Below are 22297 nucleotides of genomic sequence, written 5' to 3'. Positions count from 1 at the left end.
TCTGTCTAGTTTACCTTCACAAGCAGGCAGGAAGCCATACCTTTAGGTTCTGTTCTCTGTGTAAACCTGCTGGGGCCAACCATCTACAAAAGAAAAGTCTCTCACAGCTGAGGCTTTCTGTAAGCTTTATACTGGAGTTTTAAAGTGCATAGGCTGTACTGAGAGTAACAACGTGGGGGTGGGGCAGAGGCCTGATAATATCACCATAATCTGGACCATAATCTCTTACTCCCAAACTGCCCTTGCTGGAGTGGTGGGTGTCATTCTCGTGAAGAACTGGAGAAAGAATCCCTTTCTTTTAACACCGAACAAGCAATTATACTAGAACAAGGAAACCTATTTTGTCCCCAAAGATACTCTGCCTCTTTCTGTATCACTGCAGACTTTTCTCTGGTCCTTTTTCCTTTGCTTTTTGTTAGTTTTGTTTGGTTTTTACTATTTATATGTTTCCACATACTGCACATTTCACAGGCTGTCCAGTAGAATTATGGAATTATGCAATTTTACACCTTGTCAAAGCTGCAAGACCAGGCAATACAAACCCAGACAATACTACATAGACATAATATATGAGGGTTTGGGTAAAAATAATAAAATAGAAGACATACACGAATAAGGAGAGGAGGAAAGGAGAGGATTGTGAAGGGGGAGGGAAGAGGCTAGGTAGAATGGAGCTCTGACATTCTTTGAGCCATCTCAACATCTTTATGCAAATATATCTAGAAATGGGATCCCAATTTCTTCAAATTCATATAATTGCTATCTATAGTGATAAAATATTCTTTCCTTGGTGGCTAATTCAGACAGATCTGAATTCACTGCCTATTTTGAGCATAAGCCTACTCTTCCATTTTTATAAGATCACATGTTTGGTGACCATTGCAGCCTTTGAGAACAAACATCTTTGTGGGGGAGTTAAACCCATCTTAACAGGTAAATAATTTCCTAGCATATTATTTTTGGCTCCAGATTGGCTGCTGAAGCTGAGCGCTATTTTAACTTTTGTGTCCGGGTCTTTCCACAGTTGCCTGACTGTTAGACCGTCCCATTTGAACAGCACTATAGGGATTAATCTGGAAGCAGTGCTATCTACATCACTGCCAGGTTACCTGTAATAAAACACTCAAACCCCACTTGCCTCGATGTTTTCCTTGCCCCTGCCTGATTCCCAGCATGACAATTCCAGTGTTGCCAATTCTTGTGATTTTATTGTGAGTTTCATGATACTTGTTGTTTTTCTTAAAGCTCTGGTCCTTCAGTGAAGTGATTACATGATATTCTCAGCTTTCATTAAAAATAAAATAGTAGGATTTTAGTGGAGCTGGCTGTAGGATAGGTTATTTTATGAATGGAAATTTTTGACTTTTTGTCAAAACAAGAAAACACTCTTCACAAAAATTTTCATTTAGTCAAAAACTCAATTTTCTTCTGAAAAACTGGTTTGATAGAAATTTTTCTACTAGCTCTAGTTCTTAGCTCTCAGAGGTGAGGGAAAAGACTGAAAATGTGAAATGAGTGTATCCTAAAAAGGGCAAATTAAAAAAAAAAGAAGCACAAATGTATTTTTTTAATCTCATGAGTTTTAAGCCAAATTCATAACTTTCTGGGGCTTGAGGCATGAGTTTTGAATGGTTGGGGGTGGCAATACTGTAATACCCTGCCTCACAGTGGCTAGTTTCCCAACCAGTGCAACCCTCAGATTTAAGTTCCATTCTTGGCCAACTGCTGTATTTGTGGGGAAAAGGGCAAGATTCTGCCCTAGGTGACAGACGGAGAGACTTAAATCTTAAATCTAAGCTACTTTACCTAACCACTTCCACTTTCTGCCATTAAAAGGTCATAATTCCACTATTGTTAATTCTGAGTTTAATGTTGTGTTAATTGTGAGTTTAATGTTGATTTTTTGTATGTGCTTAATTTACCACTTTGTTTTGTAGTTTAAACCAAGTAAGAAAAAGTATTGGCAGAAACTGTTTTGACGTCATTCTCAACACGCTGCCTGCTATAGAAACTTCACCCAGAAAGAGGTTGCAATGGCGTAACACCTCTGCTTCATTGTCCTTCTTCCACACAAGGACCTGCAGGCAGCTAGTAAAACTGTAAAACGGTTATGGTTGGCTAGCGAGAGGTTTGGCTAAGGATGCACTGATTCAGTGGCCTGCCATGGAGCTCCCAGAAGAGGTTAAAACTTTTTTCTCTTGGTGTGAAACTAGAAACTAGTCGTGGAAACTAGAACTGGTTGGGAATTTTTAACAAAACTATTTTGTTGAGAACTGTTGATTCAGCGAAACCACTTTTAACTGAAGTTTTGTTGGGAAGGTTTCTCAGGTCCAGGATGCACTTCCTGATAAGAGAGAATTAACCAAAAATAGCCAGTAGCCTAAAAATTAGGGCACTCATATAGGAGACCTGGATTCAAGTCCCTACTCTGCCTGATTTTTAACAGTGATTTGAACTGGGATCTGTCACATCCAGGTCAATATCCTAATCACTGGGCTATTCTAGAGTGAGGCTCTCTCTGGTTTTGATGAGAAATTCTCTCCTGGACCTTTGAAAACTTCCCAATGAAAATTTTGTCAACACTGATAGAAGGGTTTTATGTGGGGTGCTCTGCTTGATTTGGTCAAGGACCTGAACTGGCTTTACCACATCCCACATTATTGCTGTAATCACGAAAGTATTAGCTAATTCTCTCTCTCATCCCAAAACCTCAACATTTTTCATGAAAAAGAATTCTTGTTTTACAGCCGGTCTAATGAAAACACCCCCTGGCCACCTCATCCCAATTTGGAATGAATCTCCCTTTGGCTGCCATACTGCACTGGTGTGTGAAGGTGCTATATATGCCCTTCCCTCCCCCACCCCCAATAACTGGGTGAATCTCTGTGGAGTGTGATCTCCCATCCTTTGGTGTGCACAAATGGGATGTGTCCCCTTTTCTAAGTTAGTTTTCTGTTGCTGTCTATAGCTTCCTTTAAAAAATCATGTATATAATTTTCACACACACACCCTTGTTAAAAATGTATATAAAGAAATGAATAAATTAAGAAATTGAATATTTTAAAAAATGAGGCAAATGAATGAATGAAAGTGTAATGAATGAATCTATTTCTATAATTAGAAATTAGCTTCACAGCTTTAGAGAAGGCTAATGAGAACCTATGATTTTGTGGATTGCTTTAGTAGACAGTCTTTTCTCAGAAAAAAATCTTCTCCCCTCCCTGTGAATTTTTATACCCAAGGGTTAACTGAGTATAAATAGCTACAGAGGCTACCAAATCAAACATCTTCCTAAACAGCTCCCTATCTCAAGAGGTCTTACATGAGATGTTCTGAAAACAGAAGAGTGCAACACTTATTAGTCTGGTAGCAGGAGCTGGTAAATAAATATATAGCTAGAAATAGGATTCCTCTAGTGAGATGGATTAAAGGTGACTAAGCTTTGGGGAGAGCAAGGAATAAGGTTACCCTGCAGAAAAGATATATAGCAAACAAAATTCTTTGTAACAAGATGATGCCCTGATGAGTTTGTGTTATAAGAAGCTTGTGCTTGAAAACAATAGAGGAAACCATGAGAGATTCAAAAGCGAATTGGTTCTGGACCTATTGTGTGAGAATGCTATTAGCTATATAAAGAAGACTGCAGGAAAGCAGGAAGAATGTTAATATTCAATTCAGCATATAAGACACACACAAAGGCTACAATGCGCTTCATATAGTTTTGCTTAGTGGTAGAATCAGTGACATGTATCTATAATAAGGTTAAACATTGTCTACTGATGGAACAAAAGGTCTTGGGTCCTGATCTTGCATACAGGTCATGCCCATGCAGAATGCAGAACCCTATTGACTTCCCCAGAATATGTATGAGCATGTAGGTCCAATCATAGACAACTGAATGCATGATTGGAGCCTTGGAAGGTAAATCAATTTGGTTGGGATCCTCTTGAGTCCAGAGAAGGAAAAGAACGTAGAACAGTTCCAAGTGGTCCTCTCCTGAATTAGATCGTCATTTCATTTAATGCAAGTGAAGGAGGCTGGACAGTACACAAAACCGTTTATGGCTTGAACATGGTGACTATTTCAATGAAGTCCTGTATTATACAGAAGGTCAGACAAGATGATCAGTATGGTCCCTTCTGGCCTTATTATCTATGAATCCCTGACTGGGTCTAACTGGAGTGAAACCAATTCCTGATTAAATGAAAGGATAGAAAAAACTAGAGATATTCCTAAATCAGAATGCACCCCCTAGCAAAACATCTGCCACAATAGTCTCCGAGTTAGAAAAGGTGAACAGGTGTTCAATGAACACAGAGGAATAGAGCACTTTAGGTGAGAATGTAGAAAAAGCGAGGCAAAAGAAAAAAAGCTTTTACTCAATAAAAGGTACCTCTTTTAACATTTACATTTTGTTGAAAATGATGTTTCACAAATTCTAAAGTCAATAGAAATATTTCCATGAAAACAATTATTTTCTTTCACGTTAAACACAACCCTGCATTGTTTACAACCCTAACACCATGGCATTCTAACTGGCCTATTTTCATTGTCCAAGCTGACTGAAATGTGAAATGCAATCAATATTCATTGCAAAAATTAAATTAATTTTGAAAAATTCTTTCAGTTTTAATAAACTAAATGATTAGAACTAAGTACATTTTAAAAAAAACTTCCAGACATACTGGGCCCTTTCGATCTACTGGGCCAAATTCTGTTTTCCTTTACACTGGTGTAAATTACGATTAACTCTACAGAATCTCTCGTGATGTAAATCAGTGGGGCTGGGACCAGGCACAGTATGTCTGGAAACATTAAGCAGGTAGAATTTAAGATGTACGAGTCATTATGCTTTAACTTGATTTTTGTCTCTAATATATTTTGAGGAACAACATAATCTAAAATTAAAACTCAAAGCAAAATCTAAATCTTTAAGACTTAATGAATAATAAATAAATTAATTACAAATAAATTTAAATCTAACCCTGAAACATACATAACAAGCCCTCAATATTAGAGGAGAAAGGAGAAACACTGCTCAGTCAGAGCTGGGTAGTCTTGCTGTCTTTCTTCTAGGTACCATCAACTGCTGTATCTGCTCTGGTGTTTGGCTCACTCTGCCTGTATTACACTTGCTCTGTTCTCACCATATCTATACACTAACAAAGGTCCAGACTGACCCTTTATGATCAACCCTGTGTAAAGAGTAGCAAGGCACTCTGAGGGAAGTCCTGACTCAGAACTCCTTTCCTGCTTCCCATCTGACCCCCACATCTCCTTGGTCTCAGGGAAAGTAACTTATTTCAGCCCTCATTGTGAGTTTACTTTCTTTTTAACTCTAGTTTAATTCTATTGGCTGCCAGGCTGTGGAGGCTGGGGGGCCAGGCTTCATCCACTCCCTGTTTCTCTCCAACCCCTTCCTGGCCATCTACTCAGCGGGGTAGGTAGTACTGGGCATCATGAGACATGCACTAATATGTAGAGGGTGGGAGAAAGTCTTACTCTTCCTTATTCCCAACGTGCTTCCTGCCCTCTGAAGACCCTTTGGATTAGAGAACAGTGGGGTTTAATTGGCAGCCCCCTGAATCTAGATGATGTCAGCCACCCCTTCATTGTTCCCTGAAGAACTTAGTGACTCATGGATTAAAGGAGGGAGCAGAAGGGAAGGAGTTACGTTACTGCTACATGAAGACAAGAAACATAAGCAATGAGGGTTTCTGACAGTTGAGGGATTATGGGTTGTTCAATTAGCATTAACACAAAGTATCCAAATTCTTCCTCGTCACACTAGATCTCCCCAAACACCCTGCTTTGCGGTATATTCTCTTCAAACATTTTGCACAGCTCTGATCAAGTACGCAAAATCTTAAGTTGGTTTTGTAGACGTGGGAAGTTCTGTGATTTTGTGTAGGGTCTCAATAAGCACTCACGTTTTTGGCTGCTAATCTGCACCAAATCTTCAGAAGTTTATATGGTCACTATTTTTAAGGTTGTTGGACTTCAGATACTATTACACAGCTTGTTTTCCTCTGAAACTTAGAAGTGCTACATTGGAAAAGATGACACATGCCTTCTGAACCATCTTGAGATCTGGTCCTTGCATTTCATTTTTCAAAGAACTTTGCTATTTTTAAAGAATTAAAGATGTTATTTGTTGTGTTTTTCAAAGCTCTGCACATGGTATGTGGATAGTAAATACTACTGCTCTGTCAAGCAGTTTGTGAGTGCAAGAGCTTCAGTAAACCAAGCCAAGGATAAGTGATGAGTCATCAAAGAATGCCTTTTCCCCTTTGTATAGGCTGAAAAGTTGAGGGGAGGGGCAAGTGCTGTTACTTGAGCAGGCTGACTAGAAACATGGCTGCAAGTTGAAAGAAGAGAACAAACTCTTGGGGCTGCTGGGCCTGCCACATACTTTTCTTTGATTGTATTTGAGAAACACAGATGTCATGTAGTGACATGCTGAATAAAGTACATTTGGGCAGATTTTGAAAACTTGCAGAAGCTATTTCACCTTGGCAGGCTCTGGAGAGTTTTCTTAAATACATGGAGGTGGTTAAATCATCTCTAGTGCTCAAGTACCAGGCTGCTAATTAAGCACTCATATGAAAACATGTGCCTGTGGGTCATTCACTTCCGGTTAGAGCTGTGTGGAGGACAGAAATTCCATTTAGTCAAGGATTTTGAAATTCAGCTTCACTCCGAATTGGAATGAAACCAAAACATTTCAAAATTCTCTGTGAAGGAAAATGTTAAAAATAATTAGTCTTGGATCAATCAAAACACTTTGTCTTAACTTTTATTTTATATTATATAATATTATGCAAAATAAAAATGTATACAAAAATGTCAAAATGTTTGGTTTAAAATTGTCAAAATAGGACATTTTATCACTGTCAGACCTTTCTTTTTATTCTCCTCAATGAAATTTTTACAAAATTGACATTTTCTTGCAGTGTTTTTGATTTTGGCAGAACTGCACATTCCAACAGAAAATGGTTCTGTCAAAACGTTTCCAGCCAGCTTTACTGTTTGTGTGCCATAGTAGAAAGAAATCTTCTGTGAATCAGTTTGCAAACGCTAAGCTTTCTAAGGGGCATATAGAATATTTCAGCTTTTATTAACTTTGGTTGCTTTTTGTTTTTGTTTTTGTTTTTTATCCCAGGATGCTTTTGAGATACTGGTTGAAAATTATGAGTTCAGAGAAAATGAAGTATCTTGCCTTGCATTTATGAGAGCAGCCTCTGTGCTGAAATTCCTTCCATTTACTATAGTCAGAATGGAAGATCTAGAAGGACTGCCTTGCATGGGAAGTGAAATCAGAAATGTCATTGAGGTAATGTTACAGTGACTTACCTGCTAGATGTTTCTTCTACAGCTCTAATTTTTTTAGGGGCCAAAGAGGGGGCCAAGATGTTTGTCAGTGGGGATAACTTTGTGTTTCTCCTGTATTAGAATTAGGTTATCCTCTATTATTAAAGAGTCAGTGACGTCAGTGTATCTTTTATAATAATCTGACTTTTTGTGCATTCCTTAAATTTCAATAAACATTACTTGTCACAGAAACATTCCTAATGAATTCAGGTAATTCAAGAATAAATAATGAGATACCATGTATAGTGTGGTGCTTTAAACTACATTATCTCATTTAGATGACTTAATACCTCTTCATATATGACTTGTTCTGCACAGTACATGGCAACATCATTTTGTTAGTTTAATGCTTTTTTGAAAATATAGTTTTGGCAAAACCTGTCCATATTTTAGTAATTTAGGCACAGATTCACAGAGGTACTTTGGTGCCTAAATCCCACTGATACCTAAAAACCTTGTGAATCTGGGTCTTAGTGTTAATTTCGCCCTCTCGCCTACTTACAGAAAAGCCTTTCATCCAGGTGAGGGGTAAACTCCACATTCCTCCAAATCCCCTACATTTTTCATTGCTTTAGTTTTTGGCCCTTTCAGGACCCCATGTCTTAGCCACTATTATTTCAGGAGACAATAGAGCAGAATGCCTTAGTTATCTGGAGAGGTCACTGCTGAATGTTTTGATTCACTCTGTTTCCCTTTTCCCCTTTCCTTCATGGGGTGAGAATATTGCCTCTACAATGCTCTTAGCCTCTGCTGGCCTGGGGACTGGGAATTCAATTCAAATCTCCTGCACAATAGAGTGGAGATTGTTTTTTTTTTTTTACACTGAGCAAAAATATATTCATTGTCACAGTGCTTCTGGGTTTGTTTGTTTGTAATAAACTCAATCAAATGCTGAAATATGATTTTCAGAACAGCTCAGTAAAGCATGTGAAATAATTGCAATCCAATTGACAATTGGGAAATAACTTGACGCCCAGCTGCTGATAATGTGCAATATTTTTTGTGGACCAAATCTTTACTCCATTCTTGAGTTAATGGAAGTTTTGCTTAAGTAAGGATTTCAGGATTTGGTCTTTTAGGAACAAAACAAGGGTGCCCTCTCTCTCTCTCTCTCTCTCTCTCTCTCTCTCTCTCTCTCTGCTGCTAAGAGTTCCCACTGGACTATTATATTACAGTTGAATAATTTCAGAAGTAAGAAGTAACCTATTACTGTATATACAGGAGATAATTGAAGAAGGAGAGAGTTCTCGAGCTAAAGACGTGTTAACTGATGAACGATACCAATCATTTAAAGTAAGTATATTTGTCTTAGTTTTGTTGTAGTTGCTTAAAAGTATGTGTGATCACTTTTTTCATGAGATCTTGGGTTCTTACTCAATATGTCTAAGAATCTAGTTAGACTTTATAATAAAGGAGCATCACAAGTACTGAATTTGATTTAATTCAGAGAAAGAGCATCACTTAAAAATAGGGACTGTGATAGAGTAAGAGAGAATAATTTTGAATCAGTTACCCTTCATCTTCTAATTAATGTGATACAATGTAATTTGTTGAACTTCAATTAAAGGGTAATTTTCTCCCCAAAATTGATGTAACATACACCCTTTTTTGCCTTAGGCTTAACCCAATATATTTTTGGTTCATTAGTCATGACTATGGCGCAGCACAGCCTTATTCTGATCTTATAAAAATGTCAGGTTGGGGATGATGACTAAGATCTATCTTTCATTCTGCTGAAACATGCCTCACAGGGAGAGGAGGCAGGGATGGAGGGAAGGCTTTGTTAGCAGGCTACTTCTAGATTTAGAAGTACATGAGAATTCAGCTTGAATAAAAAGTAGTTCAGAATCAGATGAGGTAGTAGAACAGTTCCCATTTAGTGAACATTCAATACATTCTCCACCAGAGAGGCTCTCTGTTTCAGGAGTTTATCTCTGAGAAAATTTTAATTTGATGGGTGTGTCTTTCCATGCATAGCAGTCTTTGGTATCACATATACTATAAACAAGGGAGTTTTGTTTTTCTAATACCCACCTCATCTTGTTGCCAGAAACTGTGTTTTAGTTAAGGTGATGATATAAGGACACAGGTGAAGAAGATAAGCTGTACTTATGAGGCCAATACTGGTCACATAGGTTATGTCTACACTGCAATTAGACACCCACGGCCAGGGCTGGCTCCAGGCACCAGCATAGGAAGCTGGTGTTTGGGGTGGCCAATTCAAAGGGGCGGCACTCCGTCTGGTATTGGGGCGGAACGTCTGGGTCTTCAGCGGCAATTCGGTGGCGGGTCCCTCATTCCCTCTCTTCCTCTTTGAGTTGCCACCGCTCTTTTTTTTTTTTTTTTTGCTTTGCCGCTTGGGGTGGCAGAAAAGCTGGAGCCAGCCCTACCCACGGCTGGCCCATGCCAGCTGACTCAAGCTTGCAAGACTCGGGCAGTGGTGCTATTTAATTGTGGTTTAGATGTTTGGGCTTGGGGCTGCTGCAACTCAAACCATGGGAACCTCCCACCACACAGGGTCCTGGAGTCCGGGCTCCAGCCCAAGCCCAAATGTCTACACCCTAATTAAACAGTCCCATAGACCGAGTTCCTTGAGCCAGAGTCAGATGGCCTGGGCCAGCTGCAGGGTAGACATACCTTTAATATACTGAATAAAGGTCTTGTTGCATTTGACCAGAGAAGGGTAGCGAGAATGATTAGGGGCATGGAAAAACTCTAATTTGAAGAGAGATTGAAAAAGGTGTGATTCTTTAACTTGGCTTTGTCTGCACTGCCCCACTATAGTTTGAACTACTGCAGTGTACACTAAATTGCTACACTGTAACTCGCCCGTGTGGGTGCTGACGGTGTGAACTAAAAAGTTCCCAGTTTGTGTTAATGTAGTCCTGTCTAAAGGGCTATGGCCAGTGGGAGAGTGGGCTGCTGTGCAAACTTCCCAGCCTGCACTGTTCTGCCAATGCACCACAGGCCTGCCCTGTAATCCCACTATAACTGTAATGCTGGCCCTCTCTTGCACACAGATTATCAATCATTTTGAATGTTTCCAACCTGTGTGGTAGCATGCAAATGTCCACTGAAAAGTAGGATGAGACTACAAAACTCCTGGCCAAAATCTGATTCCAAATTTGTGTGACTGAAGCCTATATTTTAAGCTAGGTCTGCAGAGGTGAAAACTGGTGCACACTAAGCCAATAGGCTACCTATTGTGCTATGGGTTTTTTAATTATCAACAAACCAAGCAATATATAAATATGATTTTTTTTAGTTATCAAATTGCAACAATGTTATGTGCTTATTCTTTGAGCAACATATTGTGTACAGCTAAGCACATGTATAGCATGTGTTTAGCTGTACACAATATGAATGACAATGCATTTTATTGACATTAATTCTTGTCAATACTGAAATGAACTGTGGTACAGTGGGAGTAAATGTACAATGACTTTTACCAGCAGAAGCTCAGTACTGACCACATATACAATAGTGAAAATGGAATATTTATAACCCAAAAGACCCTTCGGCAGTGAACTTCATGGATCTAACTTCAGTGAATGCTAAAGGACTGCAGTTTGTAGAGAATACAAAATTAATTTTGTTTTCCTTCACTGACAATAAAGTCCATTTACTACTGATCTCTAACCATTGCTAAGCATTAATAAAGTTTCTTGGAATCATTCTACAACCAGTAACAGACCCTTTTGAAAATGCAGCACTAGCAAGAACATTAAAAGATAAGAATCTAAATGATTTTTTAAAATAAGATTGAATATGTAATCGTATTCCCTTACAAACACCCATGTTCCAAACAAAGAATAGGTAATCTTATCTATTATATACAACATGTAGGGTAATTCCTATTTAAAATTATCCAGATTTTCATCCTTCCCTTTTCTTTATCTTAATTACTTCCAAAGAATTAATCTCATTAGAAAAACACCAGATAAAATTAGCACGGTCAGAATTCAAAGATTCAATGAAAAAAGAAAATTGTGCAGCCACTCATCAAATATATGAACAGGCAATGAAATCGCTCAGAGATACAATATTGACAAAGTGAGTATAAAGAACATATGCTTTGGGAAAAGCATGGACGTTTTCTTCTCCACTTTCATATCACAATCCATTTGAGAGATTGATCCACTGAATATTGTTTATATTTTAGACATTTTGCTCTACATTCTTCTCTTGAAACAAAATTGATGTACAAAATTACTTAGCAATGGATGGAAGTGAAACATACTAAAATTCCATTGACTTGCCTTATTTATAGATTTACAGGCCTTACTCATGAATGACTGATACAAATCTTGATGTTGTAAGTGGCACAACAAAGTCAGAAGACATGTTTCTCTTGTGCATCTTACTGCTGTTATGTATAAATGTAGGTTTCTTTGAGCATCTTGATATAACTGGCTGGTTTGTAGTACAAGAGGATATTGGCTTAAACTGGGAGCAGAAACAAAGGGTTAAATGTCAGAATTAGCATAAATAGACAAACAGAGAACACTGATTCATGAATGAAAATATTCAGCATGTATCTTGAAAAATCAGATGCTTCAGTTGGACCTGCAAGCTGGTCTAACTTGTTTTTGTAGTTCTGCCTTGATGAAATCAATCGACATTGACTATGCTGAGTAATATTTGAAGTAGCCATAAAGTGTTTGTAATATGTTAAATGTATTATGAAATACATACATTTCTTTTGTTTTTGTTTACGTTCATATTGTGTTTTTAATCATATGGATTTAATATTCCTGTAATAGCATGGCCCAGGGGATTCCCAAAAATGTACTTCCAAAAACTGGATAATTTCTGGCACAATGGCAGCAACTTTATTTAATAACCAACTAACCAACAAGAATGTAAGCAAATGGAGGAGGGGAATGAACATAGTCTTTGCACCAAAGTGTGGCTATAGCACTCAGACTGACCTTGAGCAGCTCTTGTCCTGACTGGTAGATCCCAAAGTCAAAACTGCTGGAGAAAGCATCCCGCTCTGGACAAATAGCTTTCACTAAGCTATACTTCATCCTTGTAGAGAGGGATAGAGTCACCACTGAAACAGACTCCAGTCCATCATTTCTGGTTAATGTTATGGTCCCAGCTACATACTGAATACCACCTTTCTGGGAGATACATAAAACCCTCCCCTATCAACCATCTCAGCCCAAACCACCAAATATATTTCTTTTTCTGCAAAGATTCTGTCTGCCCCCAAAGTTGTGACATGACATAGTAAAATGTGGGGGTACGTGGATGTGAATGGAAAAAATAATACAATGGTTTAACAATGTAAGAACATTATATGCTTACCAATTACAGTATCCAAAGATTAAAGATCATCCACTTGCCCAAAGCCCCCACTCCCACTACATGCGGGTGAATGGGATGAAAGGCCTTGCTGTAGCAGCAGGAGAACCTCAATGACCCTTTGTTTCTCCCTCAGCTCAGCCTAAAGAGGTGGAGCGTCAGTCTCCTCCTTCCTCGCCAAAAAGAAAGCTGCTTAGAGCTGGAGGAGCAACCAATGGCATAGCCTGAATCAAAGTGGGGTTCTGCAGGGGTCTGTTTTGGGACGGGCTCTGTTCAATATCTTCATCAACGACTTAGATATTGGCATAGAAAGTACGCTTATTAAGTTTACAGATGATACCAAACTGGGAGGGATTACAACTGCTTTGGAGGATAGGGTCATAATTCAAAATGATCCGAACAAATTGGAGAAATGGTCTGAGGTAAACAGGATGAAGTTTAATAAAGACAAATGCAAAGTGCTCCACTTAGCAAGGAACAATCAGTTTCACAACAGAATGGGAAGGGACTGTCTAGGAAGGAGTATGGCAGAAAGGGATTTAGGGGTTATAGTGGACCACAAGCTAAATATGAGTCAACAGTGTGATGCTGTTGCAAAAAAAGCAAACATGATTCTGGGATGCATTAACAGGGTGTTGTGAGCAAGACACAAGAAGTCATTCTTCCGCACTACTCTGTGCTTGTTAGGCCTCAACTGGAGTATTGTGTCCAGTTCTGGGCACCGCATTTCAAGAAAGATGCAGAGAAATTGGAGAGGGTCCAGAGAAGAGCAACAAGAATGATTAAAGGTCTAGAGAACATGACCTGTGAAGGAAGGCTGAAAGAACTGGGTTTGTTTAGTTTGGAAAAGAGAAGATGGAGAGGAGACATGATAGCAGTTTTCAGGTATCTAAAAGGGTGTCATAAGGAGGAGGGAGAAAACTTATTCATCTTGTATCCTCTAAGGATTGAACAAGAAGCAATGGGCTTAAACTGCAGCAAGGAAGGCTTAGGTTGGACATTAGGAAAAAGTTCCTAACTGTCAGGGTGGTTAAACACTGGAATAAACTGCCTAGGAAGGTTGTGGAATCTCCATCTCTGGAGATATTTAAGAGTAGGTTAGATAAATGTCTATCAGGGATGGTCTAGACAGTATTTGGTCCTGCCATGAGTGCAGGGGACTGGCCTCGATGACCTCTCGAGGTCCCTTCCAGCCCTAGAATCTATGAATAAAACTGGGTTATGATTGTTCAGGAGGGGTAAGAAACATCTGGCATCAATCCAGGGGTCCAACCCCATCAATCCTTTTCCAGATGACCACGGTCTTTTGTCTGCATGAAGGGTAAATGGATGAAGGGGTAGAGGGGCAGCTGAGCTGAGTTAAATATAATATGAGATGCAGCTTGACTTTGTAGACAGCACATTCTGGCATTTTTACTAGAAGAAATATTTGTGAAATATGGGATGACTCATGTGAGGGCTGCAGGACTGGAACTGTATTTACAATGGGCAAAGCAAAAATTTGCCTCTCTGTTTGTGTTTGAGTCCCTTCTTAGAAAGTGTTCAGCATCAAGTGCAAATTCTTATGTTTCTGTAGGACACCTTTTCAGATCTAGATAACTGCTCTGTGTACTTACCATCCGTATCCACAGTTCTGTCTTGTGGGCATTGAGATTCATTTCTATCAACTTAGTCCTTAAGAGCCAAAATGTTCTCACTCACCCCATCTCATAGGAGTGCAGTGGCACCAACATCAGGAGATGTACAAGCAACAGCTTGTAGTTCAGAAACAGTAAAATCAGGATGTCACTGAGGCTAAACAGACAATGTGGAGGCAGTTCTTCTCCTTTATGCTAGGAAGTCAATGTAGTGCTGACTTGGAAGAGATTTTTTTTTTAAATTGATATATAAGGTTACTGTATGTATTACTTAAACAGTTAATTTGAATGGTGAAAGAGTAAGTATAGTTTCTTAGTACTACTGAAAATCCTACATATTTAGCTAAATCATGCCAAGATGCTGAGATGCTGCTGTATTTTTTTTGTAGATTTCATGTTAATTAAAACTCTTCAGGTATGATAGCCATTTGGCTGCACAGGGTAATCGTGCAAAAAAACCAAACCAAAAAAAAAAGGAAGGTACACCCCTACAACAAATCCAATGAGGTTGAATTTTGCCCTATGTTTTAGTTGTACACACAAACCTCTATGTTTTTTACTTTATGTTAATCCATTGTTCCTTTTGAAAGCAGCACTGTGTTGTCTCAGCAGATGTCTGCAGTTACACTGAAATCTGCATTGTTCTGTTTACTTTAGCTATTTATTTCTGTCTTTGGAGTGGGATTGAAGACATCAGAAAAATGGTACAGAATGGGTTTTCGGACGCTGGAAGAAGTAAAAGCTGACAAGACCCTGAAGCTATCAAGGATGCAGAAAGCAGGTAAACCCCTCACTAAAAGATCTGTGATTAAGTACTTTAATGCCTTTAAAACTGCATTAATTAGTGTAGGCTACAGCAGTGGTTCTCAGCTTTCAACACTACAAGAGTCTGATTTGTCTTGTGTACCCCAAGGTGTTGGTGCTCTATAAACGTCTGCCAGAAGTGAAGCACAGCCTTAGGAAGGATGGCTGTGATCATCCTGTCTCAGGCCAGGAGCTTGAGTCCAGGACTGAGGGCAAGGAAGAGTCCTGAGGGAAAAGGACTCAGAGAGGTCCAGGATCTACAGTGGGAAGAACGGGTGGGCTGAAGGAAGCCTGCTAGAATCAAAGCACAGCTCCAGGAAAGGAGGGCTGTGGAACCCTGCCCCACAGGAAATGAAGTTTGAGCCCAGGATTGGCATTTGGGAAGATATGGCGGAAAGGACTTTCTAGACAGGTCAGGCTGATACATAGGAGGAGGCTCTGGGAACGAAAGAGAGTGAGTTTGAGTTATGGTACAGATAGCCCAGTTGTTCAGGGTTCCCAGGGTTGGGAACCCTTAGCTGAAGGTGCATGTGGGTTCCCCTGCATGTAACCAACCTAGTAAGGTGTACAGCAACTCCTGCTGTTAATGGGAGGAAGAAGAGACTGACTGGATCCAAGGGATGGTTGGAAATTAAGCCCAGGAAAAGAAGGGTCGAGACTTTGTGCAACAGGACAGATGCTCATAGGAAGGGCTGTGCATCATTTTTTTATAAGTGGGGCAGAGTGCTGAATCTTTACAGCAACCAATCTGTGCTGAAGGCTGAGAGAACCAGGGTGACTGCGGTTTCCTGGTGCACCAAAAGGGGGCATCCTCTGGGACTGCTACATGATCCATACACCAATACCCCTTTTCTTAATGCACACAGGTGTGTCATTTTTCCCCCAGACTATATTAATTTGCCTCCCATTCTCATTCTGTTTGTGGATCTCTGTTCTTGGATTCAGTGGCAATTTCAATACCTCTAACTTTGAGTTATTTAAGTTTTCTAACTAAAATAGAAAATGTTTTTAGTATGTCTGTTCCTTATAGACTGTAACTAAACTTTATTTGGGTTGTGAGTTTGCTAAGTAACTTTTTAAGGGAACTTCCTCATTGGAAGGTTGTTGCCAAACTCAGTCAAGCCAATTTTAACATTGTTTTTGTTTGTTTCTGCAGAAAAGCTCCTCAGTTCCCCTTGAAATGGAAAAATGTAGACCCAGCTGTATTTATGCCAGAGGTGTAGCCTCTGGGATTTTAAAATAAAATTTGGTTTGGTTTTAAAATACACTGTATGTTCCGGTCATCAACACCTCTGTAGCCAGCTCTCCTTTAGCTTGAGTGGCAGAGGCCTGAGCTTTTGTTGCTCTAGGTTCTGAGTTTGACTCCTCCTCACTGATGATTGTGATGTTGGCCCCAGTTCATGATACACGGTAACAATTTTTGAGAAAGCTAAACTATGTTCTCCTTTAAAACTGGTTGTTGAAATGCTCTGACTGGGGAATGCAGGATGCTTTAAAATTCTTCTTAAAAACACAACAAAACTTTTTTTTCCCAACTGGCATAAATTTATTATTTATCTGGATATACATTTTTTTTTTCAATTCCAGGTGAAGTGAGGAGCTTTTTCTCCGCGCACACACCTTTTTTCTCAAGTGGTAAAAGCCTCTGCTTTCACTGCCAAAGGTCCCAGGGTTGTCACCTACTGGCTATTTAGGAAACTTTCAGTTTGTGCCAAGGAGTGAGAGGGGAGAGAAGGATCCACACAGAGTTAGTGTACAACATGGTATTGTGTGCTAGAAGTTACCCCCCAGCTGGTGCTCACTAATGTACTATATAGACAAACCCCCACATGCACAATATGGTGACCTTCACATGCATGTGCCCTGTGCCAGGTGCACTTTTTCTATCATTCTTTAAAGCTCACCTATTATTTTCAGACACACTAATGCTGTTGATTATTTTATGTGATTTAAATGTCATTGTTAATATAGTCATTATTACAATAAAGTCTGCATGGATCCAAAGGTCCAATCCCTGTCCAAATTCTATCCAGACATGAGTGGTCCCCACCGCCAGGGCTCCAGTCCAGTCCTCTCCTTTCCCAAGCCTCTAAAACATGAAGGGTGAAGTCACTCAATGGGAGCTCTCCCATTTTCTTTCACTGGGGCCAGGATTTCACCAGTATCAAATCTTAACTTTCACTAACACCAGAGGCTGCTGTAGTCTTTGTAGCAGTTGATCAACTCTCAATCCCTTATAATGCTGAAAGCCTTACATCAGCCCAGCTTACAGAACCTTTGAAGACACCTGATCTCATATCAACCATTCCTAACTACCATTTCTTTTGTGACCTAAAAAAAACAATGCAGCCTCTTCTCATGTCTCAATGACACTTTTCTCCTAGCTCCCCAAGAAAGACCAGAACCTTTTCTGTTCTTGTTGGCACTTATCTCCTAACCACCCTTGCTAGTCTCCATCCACCGCCCAGTCCTCAGCAACTGAACTTCTTTGGTGAAGCCTGAGAGTCATTCCCCATTAAGGACCTGGATCTTCTAAGGAAATCTGCTAGTGACATTTTTCTTTTGGGGAACATTAATAATAGACTCAATAAATGTATCAATAAGTTTTCCCTGGTTTGTTCTTGTGAAAAGCAGAAATTTCTTGAGATGACTCTGAAGAGATAGAGCCATATTTGGAAGTAATGTTGAAATAAAACAAGCTGGTCATAGATTTTAAGGCCAGAAGGCACCATTAGGATTAATCTGAATTCATTGTATAACACAGGCCATGACATTTTATCCAGTACTTCCTACATCAAGTTCTGTTTGAAGTAAAACATATATTTTAGAAAGACATCCAGTCTTAATTGGGGTCAGCTTAGGAATCACATACCCGTCATGCAACTTGAGTGTTTTTGACTTCCTGCTGAACAGGTTATTATCAGCCTTAAATTTTAGCTTGCTTAATAATATCGATATTTTAATATTTCATTCAGATCAAAAAAATTTTACTCATGTAAAATTACTTTTAGGGTTTCTCTACTATGAAGACCTCCTTAGCTGTGTATCTAAGGCAGAAGCGGATGCAGTAAACTTGATTGTTAAAGATGCTGTACGGACATTTTTACCAGATGCTTTAGTGACCATAACTGGTGGTTTCAGAAGGTAAATAGGATAAATAATGTGTGACTTCACTTTCCCCTCCCCTCTCCCTGTACATACACAAAATGCTGATTTCTGAGCTATAGAGAGCAAGCAAAGAAACTAAATGGGAGAGTATGGAAGTTTGTTTCTAATAGTTATTCAAACTGTAAAAAAACCCTACATGGACAAATCCTAGGAAGAAAGACTTTTTCGACCAGATTCCCAAGGGTTTTGATTCTGAAATATAGAGATTCTTGGTTTATCATTATAAAAATCAATTAGCTGACAAACAAACCTCATACAAAAAAGATGAAGTGATATGTTTGTATTGCACATTATGGTATCACATAGGATTTTCCATGCTTTTTATTGTTGAAACTAAATTCCCATACCTAAAAATGGTACAATACAATAATAGAAGTTTTATGCTTTAAAAAAAGCCTTAATGTGTGGTTAAAGGCAATGGGTTTTCCTTCTTGATACTCAGGCCTGGTCTACACTAGGGGGGGTGGAGGGGATCGATCTAAGATGCACAGCTTCAGCTATGAGATTAGCATAGCTGAAGTTGACGTATCTTAGATCAACTTAGAATCACTTACTTCATGTCCTCGTGGAGCAGGATCGACAGCCACCCCTGTCGACTTTCCTTCCACCTCTCACTGAGCGGGAGTTCAGGGGTAAACGGGAGAATGATTGGGGATTGATTTATCGCGTCTACACTACATGTGATAAATCGATCCCCAATAGATCAATCGCTACCTGCCAATCCGGTGGGTAGTGTAGACATACCCTCATTCTTAGAAACTTGGTTGGGAGAAGAAAAGGTGGCAAGAAAGAGCCCAATATCTGCAGAGATAGACATGGTGTGTTGATTGACCTGAGAGACCAATAATTTCTGCATAGCTAGATGATCTTGGAATTTCCTACCTGCCTGGTTATTTTCCTTTAAGCTTTTTAATTTAGAGAGAACATATGTGAAGTCAATGAAAAAAAATCTCACCATCCCAGTAAAGCAAAATTAGTACCTAAATGTTTTCTGTAACATCAAAAACTTGGGTGAAACCCTGGGTGAAACTTGGGTGAAACTACTGAAGTCAAAGTCCTATTGGCTTCAGGGGAGCCAGTACTTCACCCAAATCTCTTCCCAAGCACTAATAATACTTGGTATGTAATGTATGTAGAGCTACGAATTGCTATACCAAACGAGCAACCCTTGAAAAAACAAAAATCCAAATCCCAAACAAAATGTTATCCTAGGCTTACATAATTAATCCGCACAATCCTCCTTTAAGATAGGTGTATTCTCAATTTGCAGTTGTGGCAGATGGAAGTACAGGTAAGTTAAGTGCCAAAGTTAGTGGCAGTATTAGGATTATAATGCAGGAGTTCCTGGCTCCCTGCCCCATGCTCAGTCCACTGATAGATGCTGTTCCTTACAGCATTGTTATAAAACTAAGTTTAGTTATACAAGTGAATATTCACTAGCACCAGAAATTATTTAAATCTATTGTGTTATTTGTCTGTTTTTCAAATCTTTCTTTCTGACTGGCTAGCAGTATAAGAGTACCTTCCAGAAAAATGGTAATTAAAATGCTCTTCTGGTACTTAAAACATGCTCTGTACTTCTCTCAATCTTTTTTTCTTTACAACTACAGGTAAAGCTGCCATGCGAGGAAAGGAGAGGAGAAAGAGAGAAATTAAATTTTATTAATCATAGAAGCCAGAAACATGCAACTGATAGCATACAGGGCACCTTGGGAGTCCTCGTAGGGCTCCACACGTCCACCTGTGTGTTATCAGTTACAGGATCAGGGCCTAAAATAGCTTACAAGTTACTGGTGCCATCACCCTTGTGCCATCTCCTGATCCCTTTTATAATTATTCCCTACATCTATAATGCTAATAGTAAAAATATACACTACACAGTACGTAGATAAATTGTATATAATGGAGAGATGGCCAAAGTGTGGCTTATGGCCCATACATGAACTGTGATCAGAGATGCTGCAACAAGATGGAGTATTACATTCTGGGATTCTAGTATCTGTATGCTGCACCCCCATGTTTAAGATGATTGTGACTGCAATCTGCTCAGTTTGATGCAAATTAGTCATGGACCCTGTGTTCCTGGCAAGATTTGTTATTTTAGGTATAAACTGAGTAACACATGCACCTTCTTAGGGCAGAGTTATGGATATAGAACTGTCATCACAGTCGTAATAATCATGGTTTCTTCTGATGTGATGGTTGCTTGGGGCTTGTTGGTAACATGATGTTTGCAATGTGTGAGTCTCAATTCAGATATAGGCCTGTTGTGCTGTTCATTCTTTACATGGCTCCTTTGTGCTTTTGTAATTGTCATTAGACTTTATATCTTTAAATGGTTATATAAAGATGTGCAGGTGAATTATACAGAAAAGTATGTGGTGAAGTCTTAAGAGAGGGATCACTCTCTTAAGGGGATATGATAAAGGTCTATAAAATCATGACTGGTGTGGAGAAAGTACCACAGGATTTAGGGGTCACCAAATGAAATGAATAGTCAGAAGGTTTAAAAGAAACAAAAGGAAGTATTTCTTCACACAACACACAGTCAACCCCTGGAACTCTTTGCTAGAGGATGTTGTGAAGGCCAACATTATAATAGGGTTAAAAAAAACTAGATAAGTTCACGGAGGATATGTCCATCAATGGCTATTAGCTGGGATGGGCAGGGATGCAGAACTATGCTCTGAAGTGTCCCTGGCCTCTCTTTGCCAGAATCTGGGAATGGACAATGGGACGGATCACTCTGAAGCACCTGGCATTGGCCACTGTCAGAAGAGAAGATACTGGGTTAGATGGACCATTGGTCTGACCCAGTATGGCCGTTCTTATGTACCAAGAGTATAACAGGTTATAAGTAATAGCCAAACTGAAATTGTCGAGAAAATATCATACCAAACCCATCTAATTTCCTTCTTCAACAGGATTGGTGGCCTAGCGGATCGGGGGTAACTGTAGACATAATAGATCTTGATTTTAGGAAGGCTTTTGACACAGGTCATTCTCATAAGCAAACTAGGAATAAAGTTTAGATGGAAGTACTATAAAGTGGGTGTACAGCTGGTTGAAAGACCATGCTCAAAGAGCAGTTATTAATGGTTCACTGTCAAACTGGGAGGGTACATGTACTGGAGTCCTGCAGGGAGCTATCTTGGGTCTCGTACGATTCAATATTTTCCTTAATGACTTGGATAATGGAGTGGAAAGTATGCTTATAAAAGTTGTGTATAACATCAAGCTGGGAGGGCTGCAAGCATTTTGGGGGACGGGATTATATTTTAAAGCATCCTTGTCAAATGAGAGAATTGGTCTGATGTCAACAAAATGAAATTCAATAAAGAGAAGTGCAAAGTCCTACACTTAAGAAAGAAAAATTAAATGCCCTAAAACAAAATAGTCGATAACTGAGTAGATCATAGTAGTACTGCTGAAAAGGATCTGGGGATTGTAGCAGATCAGAAATTGAATGAGTCAACAATGTGATGCAGTTGTGAAAAAGGCTAATATCATTCTGGCTGTATTAACAGGAGTGTCTGATACAAAATACAGAAGGTTATTGTCCTGCTCTGCTTGGCTCTGGTGAGGGCTCAGCTAGAGTAATGTGTCCAGTTCTGCATGCCACACTTTTAGAAAAGATGTGGATAAATTGGAGACAATGCAGAGGAGGGCAACAAAAATAATAAAAGGTTTAGAAAATCTGACCTATGAGGAAAAGTTTAAAAAAAACTGGTTGTGCTTATTCGTGAGAAAAGAAGACCAAGGCAAGACCTGATAATAGTCTTCAAATATGTTAAAGGCTGTTAAGAGGATTGTGATCAATTGTTCTCCATGTCCATTGAAGGTAGGACAGGAAATAATGAGCTTAATCTGCAGCAAGGGAGCTTTAGTTTAGGGATTAGGAAAAACTTTCTAACTATAAGGATAGTTACGTTCCAAGGGAGGTTATGAAATCCCCATCACGGAAGCTTTTTAAGAACACGTTGGACAAACACCTGACAGGGATATTC

The 22297-nt window shown here is 39.3% G+C and overlaps 1 protein-coding gene across 4 annotated transcripts in view; it reads left to right on the top strand.

Annotated features, from left to right (window-relative positions):
• Positions 1 to 22297, top strand: part of DNTT (DNA nucleotidylexotransferase) — a 212132-nt gene that overhangs the window by 112816 nt on the left and 77019 nt on the right. For all 4 annotated transcript variants that reach the window (XM_039482983.1, XM_039482981.1, XM_039482982.1 and 1 more), the window contains 4 exons: positions 7163 to 7333; positions 8593 to 8664; positions 14976 to 15099; positions 18134 to 18266. In XM_039482983.1, the coding sequence (XP_039338917.1) occupies positions 7163 to 7333; positions 8593 to 8664; positions 14976 to 15099; positions 18134 to 18266 (500 nt within the window). The remainder of the gene's footprint in view (positions 1 to 7162; positions 7334 to 8592; positions 8665 to 14975; positions 15100 to 18133; positions 18267 to 22297) is intronic.

The sequence above is a fragment of the Mauremys reevesii genome, linkage group 7 (assembly GCF_016161935.1).
Source record: "Mauremys reevesii isolate NIE-2019 linkage group 7, ASM1616193v1, whole genome shotgun sequence".
In the NCBI taxonomy this organism is placed as follows: Eukaryota; Metazoa; Chordata; order Testudines; family Geoemydidae; genus Mauremys; species Mauremys reevesii.
The sequence above is the reverse complement of the archived record's forward strand: the minus strand, read 5'-3'. Positions and strand labels throughout refer to the sequence as shown.